The following is a 10,621-nucleotide window of genomic DNA, read 5'->3' as shown; positions in this document are numbered from 1 at the left end:
AGAAAAAGAGAACATCGGGGGGAAAAATCTGGCAAACACGACTGGCAAACCACGAAGGGTAGAAACACGAGGAGACTACTTATTATGTAAATGCCTTTATTGGAACTAATACATTGCTACCAGATTACATCACTTTTCAGAGTTAGAGTAACATCATGATCTTGGAAACTATAGCAAATAGCTTGACAAAGCAAGAGTACATTACGTTCTACATACATATTTTATTTTTTAGTGACCACATCTCCTTGTTTTAGGTGGAAAATTAATGGTACACTTAGCATGCTTGGCCTACCGTCTCCTGTCTATGTTCTGAGCACGCTCTCTCCTCAAAAGTGTCATATTCAACAGCATTTTAAATCTAAAGAGAGAGTTTGACGATACAAGTTTTTAAAACAAATAAGCATATATGGAACCAAGTGTGTGAAGACAAAATATGTCAGCTGTTTACAGCTTGGGTGTGAGGGTAGATGCAAAATCAAGGTACACTTTTTCTCTACCTACAATGTATGGTTTTTACGTACTTGGAGACCCCTTAAAAAAAGTAGCAAAATCAGCAGTCTTATTTAATGTAATCAAAATATTCTTAAATGTACAAAAAAGATCACGTAGAAAGAATACTGTAAAAAGATACTGATCTTAAGAATAAAAGAATATGAAAAGCTTCTATTACTTCTGCCAATGTTCTGTACTACAAAGATAAGCAAAGGATACTCTTATCCAGATACCCTCTGAGCCCGGTTCTCGAATAAGAACTAGCATCCTGGATGGAAAAGCAAAGTTATGGTCTAATGGTATTCATATCCAATCATCTAAGCAAGTCCCAAGAGGCGGACATTCTAAGGGGGCGGCAAAGATACACAGAAACGACATACAGCAATGGGAAATGTCACGGGCAGCGATCTAGGAGGAGAGAGTAAATGATCTGGCCGTGAGTGCATTTCAGGTGTGCCTGACAAATCCAGCTGTGACTATGGGAAAGAGGAGCTGTTGCCATTAAAACTCTTCCCCTGTGAGCTCTCAAGATGAGGAATCTTGTTCATCAAAACTATGAGTCCTTGCAGTGACCATCAGTTCTTTAAGCCATGACCGCTTCCCCTGGAAAGAGCTGACCTGCTAATCATGCACCTGGGAGCAAGGCTGTTTTTATTCGAATTGGTTATTTTACACCCTCTTCATTCCCCTGCCCATCAAGCATGCAAACACAGTCATGACCATCTTGGGCTTTACTTCCACGAGGTCTTCTGGGAGAGCGTACACCCTGGCTCCGATTCTTCTAGCCATTGACACGGCGTACCTATTGTCAGAGGAAACAAAAATCAAGACAGACCTCTTGTTAGTCAAGGACGTGACAAGAGACATGTTTCCTCTTGTAAAATCATTTGGCTGGGAGGGGAAACTTTCATATTGAAACTTTGGAGCAGTACCATTTTAGTTTTTTGAGGTCACTCTTAAGTGACCTTTGTTTTCTGGCTCTATGACTTGGGGATGATTATATTCACCCCTTTTCTGCAATGAGAATTAATTTTGAAGCTGATGTGATACAAAGATGAGAAAAAAAAAATTATCATTATCATTTTCTCCCCACTGAGCAGGGAGCCTGACATAGGGCTCGATCTCAGGAGCCCAGGATCACGACCTGAGCAGAAGGCAAATGCCTCACCGACTGAGCCATCCAGGCGCAAGAAACCTTCAAGACATAGTTTCAGTGGAGGCTTAAGCCTCCTGCCCATTTAGGGACCAAGATAATAAACTCAACATATGTAGGAAAGGGGATCTGTGCACAGTAAAAAAAAAAAGACATCAGTAAATAATGCGTTTTGAAAAAGAGCAAGACAGAAGAATATTCTTATCTATGGCATGAATATTCTTAGCCTATCTTCTCCTTGTTGCCAGATAAAGTATATTATTTTGGTAATTCCCTAAAGCAACAGCTGATCAAGCGCCTATGATGTCAGGCACAGTCTAGGCTCTTATATCTTGTATTCATATCAAAATCTCTAAGATAAGTATTATTGCTCCCATATGTACTGATGAGGTGTCTGAGGCTTGGAGAGGTTTCCCTCAGGTGACACCACTCTATTTTTGTTTTGTTTTGCTTTTTAAGATTTTTAAATTTTATTTATTTATTTGAAAGAGAGAAAGAGAGAGAGAGGATGAGCCAGGGGGAGAGGCAGACTCCCCACTGAATAGGGAGCCCGATGCGGGACTCGATCGATCCCAGGACCCCGGGATCATGACCTGAGCCGAAAGCAGACGCTCAACCGACTGAGCCACCCAGGCGCTCCTAGGGCACCACCATTCATAAAGTGGCTGAACCTGAGCGAGAATGCAGAGCTGCCTGGCTACCCAAAGCCCATGGGTATTAATCATTGTTATCGTCAGTGTCTCTTACTTGGCATTATTGTGCTTGTCGTCTTCTGTCAGATTGCCACTCTTAACAAGGTCATAGTTTATGCAGCCTGGCTGGATGGCATCAATTAAATCCACAACGGCCAAACTGGAGCTGATCGTCTTGTCCTAGTGCCAAAGGACAATAAATCCGAGTTTCCGGTTTGTACAAGTTAACACGTGATTACTTGTATCAAGTTGCCACACACCAAGCCCAGCAGGTGAAGAGAAGCTCGTCGTTAGCCCAACACTAAATCACACTAATCAACCAACTAGAGGCCGTCCTTCCAAATTACTGATCCTTTCTGGCAAACAGAACAGTTAATCGTCTAACATGCAATTCTTACCTTAAAACTCTGAATGGAAGTTGATTTTCCAGCTTCACTCAATGTTCTGTTCACCCAGCTCACAATGATGTCATCATTGGCTTTCTGCCCATCTCCAAGGTCTTCCAGAACATTGAGGGTATATCTAGAAGGAGAAGTGAAAGAAGAGGTCCCAAGCTACTTCATGAGGAAAAAACCCAAAATTCACCTTTTGTACTAGTCTGACAGTGGCCGTGACCTAAAGGCAGTTGTGCTCCGGCTGGCACTCGGGTGTAATGAATACATGTCAGCACTCTAGCTAAGAGGTCTTTTTTCAAATGGATACACAGGCTGTTCAGCATTTTTCCAACTATCCATCACTTAAGCTCACTTCAGAGTCTAAATCCAAAAGTTTCCAAGGTGTAGTCATTGACACGTCTATCTGAAAATGACAAGGGCCGGATCACAGACCGCTAGGACAGTGGTGCTTGAGCGGCTAAAACTGGGTGCCATACCTTCTCATCAGCTGCCAGACTAAAGCTAAAGTCAGGGTTTGGTTTCCATCGTTCAGGTCTTGCCCTCCGATACCAACCAGGGAGAATTTGGCAGGATGCTTCCCCAATTCAACAGCATAGTTGCAGTTTTCCAGCTGTAAACCCACAAAAAAGCAAACGGTTGAGGATTTTTTTCCATCGGCTTCATCTGTACACATGAGCGAGTACTGAGTGCATGCGATGCTGGGTACTTAGCACATCGGGATACGTGAGACACAGCTCCTGTTCTCAGGAAGCTCAGATGCAAGTTTCCCAAGCAAAAGAAACGAATTGGGACTGAAAACAGTTGCCTGTAACAATTGTATGCAGTAACTTCCGATCTACCTTTTTCATGTTGGCTCCGAGTTTTGGGTATGGAGGTTTATTAACCTTACTCCAGTCAACAGGAACTTTAATTCGTTCATACAACTGTAAGATTACAAGGGCGTCCTGCAGGTCGCTAAAGAATAAAATAAAGAATAAAATAATAAAAATAATTTCATCAGTGTTTTCAGACAGCCGGGCTTTTGTTTCCTTAAACACAGTAATAGTACACTGGCAACTGAAACATATAAGACCACAGATAAGACCCACGGCTCACATTTTCTAGCAGTCTGTGCTAAAAATAGAGCTCACACCATCCCGTTCACTTAAAATACTTGAGAGCTTCCGGTTTGCGAGGTACGACTCTAGAAGCTGGGCATATAGGATGAAAACCCGTGGCCTTACACCAGACTCAGAGAGTGACAATAAGCAAGTTATGGATCGATAGATAATTTGATTTGGGGGCGTATATACTTGCTATGAAAATGAAAAGAACCGGGGTTAGGGTTACAGAGCGTTAGGTGGTGGTCAGGGTCTGAATCTGAGGATAGTAAGGGAGTAGGACATTCCAGGTGTCAAGAACGTTCCAGGCTGAGAGAACAGTGAGTACAAAGGCCTCAGGACATCATGGACGGTGCACTTAGGTCTTTTCCCGGTCTCTGTTACAAAATATAAAGGATCTGTTTCGTAGAGTGTCGGAAAGACATTCATACACTCTTTCTCTTGATCATGTAAAGAAAGAATCTGGGCTTCTGTGTATTTGGAAAATGATAATGGTTGTTACCATTCAACACCTTCACGCCGTTCCTAACTGATAGTAACAGTAGAAAGGCTTACGCGTAGAGATGGTTTACATGGGGATTAACTCCAAGAGAATTCATCCAGTTACGGAAGGTTCTTTCTTCACGAGTTTCTCCTATTAAGAGTATTTACAAAATTTAGATATTAATTAAATACCTTTTATACGTGCACATAATATCAGTTCTAGCTAAGATGAATTCATTTCCTCTGTACAAATCTAGAGGTTTTCTCTAATACGAATCTCCAAACATTTTCTCTAAATACAGTCTCTCTAGGTATAGGCTTATTTTAAAATATTTGCTGATTTATTTTAGAATTGAAGAATACAACTTTATAACCAGTTAAACAATTGAGAGATTTATGAATTTTGTATAATCTCCTCCCCCTTCTAAGGCTTCCCCAGTATCTTCCCAAATCCCCATACCTCAAAAGTAACTGATGTTATCGGTTTTACCTTTAAAGAAATTTGGGGGCTCAAACTTTGGGGCGGCGAGCATGTGAACCCTCTATACTCATGAATTTACACCTTCCCTCTACATATTTATAAATTATAAGCTACACACAAGCACTTCTTTTACATGTCTATATTACAGCTGCAAGTTACATGAAACCTGAAAAGCATAAAATTTAAAAATTTCATAGTCCTGCCAGTGGATATTCGAGGAATGACTATTACATTTGCTCATTTTTGAATCTTATACTTCATGCATTTATAATCTGGAAAACGTAAACTCTACCTTTCCCAAACTCAAATAATTGCCATACGTTAATCATTTTAAAGATTTTATTTTTAAGTAATCTCCACACCCAGTGTGGGGCTCAAACCCACAACCCCTATATCAAGAGTTGTATGCAATACCAACAGAGCCGGCCAGGCCCCCTGTATGATGATTTTTTGAGTAGGTGAATAGAAAAGGAACTGGGGCTAATTCTGTCTGGTTAGTCTGACTGTGGAAGAATGAAATAATATTATAAACTGATAGGTCAAATTTAATGCATATATACATTTTTCTGTGAGGGGTTTAGAAGGTGATTTATTTCTAAAATATTAAAATAAAACTGGTTTACTAAGCTAGGTGAACCCTGACTACTTTACAAGGTTCCCAGTATCATCCCTTTCCATCAGCTGCCACTTTTTACTCAGCCCTCGGGTCTACTTCCAGCAGAGATTTGCTAAAGGAAAGTGGGGAAGGAAATTTATTAGGCCAAGATCCTAGAATCATCGTGGCCTATGTATTTCTGGTCTGTAGTCCCACACATTAGAATGTGAGAAAACTTCAATTACCTTCCAATAGAGTCCAGTCAATGTCCTGGTTCTCGGGCTTGGTTAGTGCCGGGTATTTATTAAACAGGTTAGCCACAAAGGCTAAGTTCAGTTTGGGGTTTCCACTGACAACGTCAGCAGGGGTGACAAACTGTCTGCACCCCAACTTGTCTGCTTGTTGAAGCATACTCTCAGCTCTCTTCAAATCATCTGTTTCCTGTTGAAGCAAAAGAAGAAGCCATCTTTTAAAAGGCTATACTAAAAACAGACCTGTTTCCCTACAATGATAGGCTGGATATACAATTCTACTTTCTCTTAGCCGCATATGGTACTTATTATAAAATTGTTTTGAATGCAACAGCAAAAAAAAAAAAAAAAAAAAAAAAAAAAAAAAAAAAAAAAAAAAAAAAGTTGGTGGTATTTGGGTGCAGTACCTCAAAGGCACGCTAGGTGGAACCAGATCATTTATCGAAGGACAGTACATTTAATTCAAATGGGATTACATCGCTCCTGTGAAAACTCATCAAGAAAAAAGCTAAAACTGCTTAGATTTTTCAACTGGGCCCTAAGGAAGGTGTTAAGACTGAAAAGGGTTGAGAAATTATGAGAAAATATTTAAAAGATAATCATCAAGAATAGCAGTTTCCAATAATTTAACTTCAGGTTTAAACTGCATTTCAAATTGTAGTTTTCCTCCTCAAGGATTTTTTTTTTGGGGGGGGGGAGGTGTTACGGTTTGTTTGACTTAACTTTTCCACCCAGGCAGAAGCAGAGTTACTCATTTCTGTAAAGAATACTTACTTCCAACTAATTCCCATGACTCCTAACTTGTTACCCGTCCCCCAAACCCATTCCTCCTCACCCCCTCCAACCCACCCCAAAAGATGAGTGCCCAGCTCTGGATTAACACAGGGTTTGGTGAAGAATTTAAGTTATCCAATCATTTCAGCCTGATGTAAAAAGTATGGTTTCTCAAACACCCACTATGCCTACCTCCCAAGGCTAAAAGTAAAAAACCTGGAGCTGTGGGAGGAACGGGTGCTTTTGGATCTGCTTCTAGTGACCTACACTTGGAAAGGAACAGAGTGGCAATCTGGGCACTTCCTACATATACACGGTACAGTTTTGCCCGGGGGCAAACGTAAGCACTTCTGCAGAACAGTGTCATGGGAGGAAGGGTTTTACAATCTGGTGGGAAAAGAAGAGATAAAGATAAATGAAACTTGAGGGATGTTACTTTTAAACTAAAACTGCCCAGAATGTATAATTTGACAATCTTAGCTTTGTCTTCAATGGGTGATGCTATCTTTAATTAGTTTTTTAACCCCCAGTGAGGTGCCTTGATTGTACAAGACTCCAGAACAATGTGTATTCATTGTGTTACCCTTGCTACCTTCTGCAAAACAATCAGTAACCACAGTTGTGTGGATTCAACCTTTCTTCAGGGTTCTCTCTGAGCATAGTGAGTTTCTCTCATAGAACCTATTTTATTTCTTGTAACCTGTCAGTTATTACTTTAATATTGTTTGCTTTATGCTATTTACCAACTTTAAATAGTCAAATATATAATAATGAAATATAAATAAATAAAAATATATATGAAAAACTTCAGCCCCTACCTCACACCATATGCAAAGTTAACCCCAAACATACTATATTTCTAAAGGTAAAACCTCAAACTATAAAACTTCTAGGAGAACACGTAGGAAGAAATATTAGTGACCTTATGTTAGGCTAAAATTTCTTAAATACAACACCAAAAGCATGATCCATAAAAGAAAAAAATGACTAAATCAGACTTTGCCAAAATTAAGAACGCGTGTTCTTTAAAAAACACTGAGAGAAAATATTTGCAAATCACATATCCAATCAAGGCATTGTCTCCAAGATACATAAAAACACTCAAAACTTGCTAATAAGAAAACAAACAATGCAATTAAAAATGGGCAAAATGTTTGAACATGATGATATATAGATGGCAAATAACCACATTAAAAATATTCAACACCATGTGTCATTAGGGAACTACAAATTAAAACCACAATGACAGATCATTTGGCACCTGTTAGAATGATTCAAGTTAAAAGGACTGACCACACTAAAGTACTGGTGAGGATATGGATGAACCGGCACTTCTGTATACTGCCGGTAGCAATGTAAGATGTACAACCACACTGAAAATGAATTGGCCGCTTCCTAACATACCCGATTACTCAGCCATTTCATTCCTAGGTATTTACCAAAGAGAAATGAATGCATATATTTATACAAAGAGTTCTCTATGAATGTTCAATAGCAGCTATATCTGTAATAGCCCCAAACTGGAAACAATCCAAATGCTCATCAACAAGTACATGTGCAAACAAATGGCGGTATATCCATTCACTGGAATATAATTTAGCAATAAACAAGGAATGCATTTATGATACATGTGACAACATGAGTGCATCTCAAAATATTACACTGAGTGAAAAAAGCTAGACCACAAAAAAAAAAAACCCATACTGTAGGGGTTCATTACATAAAACTTGTAAAAACTCAAATGAATATAAAGCAAAAGAAAGCAAATGAGTTGTTGCCTGGGATGGGGGAGTATAGGATGGGAGCCAGAAGGTATTACAAAGGATCATGAGAAAACCTGATGTGATAATGGATATAAAAAAAATTAATCATCTGTCAATTAGGCCCTAAAGAAGGTAATAAAGCTGAAAAAGATGAAGAAGGACACCGACTGACAAGGGAAAAGTGTGAGCAAAGGCTCAGAGGTAAAATGAGTGTTGAGGGAGGGCGTGGGAGTGGAGACTAAGTGCGGGAAAGAGCACTCGCTGGCAGACGGGGAGCAAGACCATGTAGGGCCTTAAATGCTAAGCGGAACACTTCAGACTGAAGTCTAGAGTCAATGGGGAGTCCTTGAAGGATTCTGGGGAGGGAAGAGACAAAGGAGTGGTTGAAGATCAACCACGGAAGCATGAACAGAGAAGAGCGGTCTTAAAATCAGCATCAGTTAGCATACTGGTGCCATTTACGCAGGCCCAAGGTCACCCGGAGAGCCTGCGCGGACAGCTGCCCCATGCACAGGACAGCTCTTGATCCATACCAAGTCACCTGAACCAAAGAGTCTCACATCCCACATCCAGACAGAAATAGAAGCACACAAGTCGGTTACAAATTCAGTTCTGATAAGGGCATTGTAAGTGGTTTAGCCCATGTTATCTACTCGATCCTATTGCCTACTGGGCTAGAAACATGGATTCTCTAAATTAGTACAATGCATTCTATACCTAATGGGTACAAAGAACGCACCAGGGGATCATAGAAACTTAAGACTAAATTGTCTAGTCCAACTCCTTCCTTTATGGATGAGCAAAGTGAGATCCAATTTGGCGAAGAAATCTGTCCAAGGTCACTGAACAACTGAGTGATATAACCAGGGAATATGGTCCATGAGTAAGTCCCCAAGTTGGATCTGCAGTTTGTATACAGTCATGTTACTCTCAACACACGAAGACTACAATGCATATATGACTATCTTGTCATTACATCTCTCACTGTGATTATAATCCAAACACTTGGAAAAGGTTAGTTTCTAGCACTTATTTCCCGACCCTGGCTTTGAATATTTTATGCAATCAATACAAGCCAATAGCGCCATCGTTATGGAATGCATTAATAAACTACCAAAATACACCAAAGCTCATCTTTCAGTCTTTGAATTATACCCACAGCAATAAATTTTAAAATAACGCTCAAAATTTTTAACACCATTACATGCAATTATCAAACTTCTTGTTATTGAGAAGAAATTGACAATCCCTTTGTAAGACTGTAGAATTCAAATGAACACTTATACTTACATTGAAACCTGACATATTAATATCTATCCGCGGTTCACCTTCCTTTTGTCCTTTTGGTGCAATTTGATTGAGAAGGTGGAAATAGGCTTTGGAATCCTATAAATGAATTGAAAATCTCAGTGAGATCACATCTACAAAGAATGAATGTATCCCATTGTCCTATGTTTGGAAGGATATTTGCACGGGATTTTGTGAGAATATATGGCACAAATCGCTGTCTTCTAATCTAACAGATCTTTCCCCCAGAAAAGTTCAGCCATCTGGCCTACTTTCTGCCTCGAATATGGATAACTGGATTTTATGATGACTTTATAACTGATTAACATCGCCAATACAATAAAGCTAGTAAACACATAACTAGTTCTGTACCTTCACTGAATTACTGAAGTCAATAAGCTTGGCAGATAAAACAAGCAAGAAAAGAAAGGAGGAGCAGAAATCCAGGAAGCGTAGGGAAAGAGAAAATAGACAGGTTACATCATTAGGAAATACAATATATACCATAACCTATGGAGAAGAGATTAGCTATGTTAAAGACGTATTTAACTGTAAATTTAAATGACATTTTTTAAGTAACACTTGAGTTGGTGAAGTAACATTTAACCCTGTATGACCTGAACATAGTTAACCAAACAAGATATTTAACTAGGCTCCCAATGCAGGGCTTGAACTCACAACCCTGGGATCAAGACCGGAGCTGAGATCAAGAGTCGGACGCTTCACCGACTGAGCCAGCCAGGTGTCCCCGAAGATTTTCTTTTTGTTTTAAGCTCCTGAACTCATCCATTGTTTGAATGGTTTTACATGGCTTGGTGGATTCAGGCTGTGTGGACCCTCCACAGAGGACAACTTGAAAACCACGGCACCGGGGCAAACACTTCATAACAGTCTTCAACCATGTCAAGTAAGCGTCTGCCTTGAGGGGACAGAAACTGGGGTCAAGACTCCTTAATCCTGCTGAATTGGAAGATGACCCTCCCAGCACTGATCAGATTCTATTACTGAACCTTGACAGTCCAGACATGCTTATGAGGAACGTCTCTCCTAGCAAACTCTGTAGATAACCGGCACCATAATCACCTGGGGGAAGCTGTTCAATACACAGGAGACTGGGTTCGGCCCCAAACCTACCAAATACGAATCTCTGGGAGC

General features: G+C 40.0%; 1 protein-coding gene across 2 annotated transcripts in view; it reads right to left on the bottom strand.

Moving 5' to 3' along the window:
- Positions 1–588: 588 nt before the first annotated feature.
- Positions 589–10,621, bottom strand: part of PLS3 (plastin 3) — an 83,078-nt gene continuing 73,045 nt past the window's right edge. For both annotated transcript variants that reach the window (XM_032837036.1, XM_032837037.1), the window contains exons 10-17: positions 9,470–9,565; positions 5,637–5,832; positions 4,388–4,466; positions 3,572–3,686; positions 3,209–3,342; positions 2,736–2,859; positions 2,393–2,517; positions 589–1,294 (exon numbers count right to left, since the gene is read on the bottom strand). In XM_032837036.1, coding sequence (XP_032692927.1) covers positions 1,162–1,294; positions 2,393–2,517; positions 2,736–2,859; positions 3,209–3,342; positions 3,572–3,686; positions 4,388–4,466; positions 5,637–5,832; positions 9,470–9,565 — 1,002 coding nt within the window. In that variant the 3' untranslated portion in view covers positions 589–1,161. The remainder of the gene's footprint in view (positions 1,295–2,392; positions 2,518–2,735; positions 2,860–3,208; positions 3,343–3,571; positions 3,687–4,387; positions 4,467–5,636; positions 5,833–9,469; positions 9,566–10,621) is intronic.

This window comes from Lontra canadensis, unplaced genomic scaffold (genome assembly GCF_010015895.1).
Source record: "Lontra canadensis isolate GAN:19392208 unplaced genomic scaffold, GSC_riverotter_1.0 scaffold96, whole genome shotgun sequence".
NCBI lineage: Eukaryota > Metazoa > Chordata > Mammalia > Carnivora > Mustelidae > Lontra > Lontra canadensis.
Note: the sequence above shows the minus strand (reverse complement) of the source record. Positions and strands in the feature narration are given on the sequence as shown.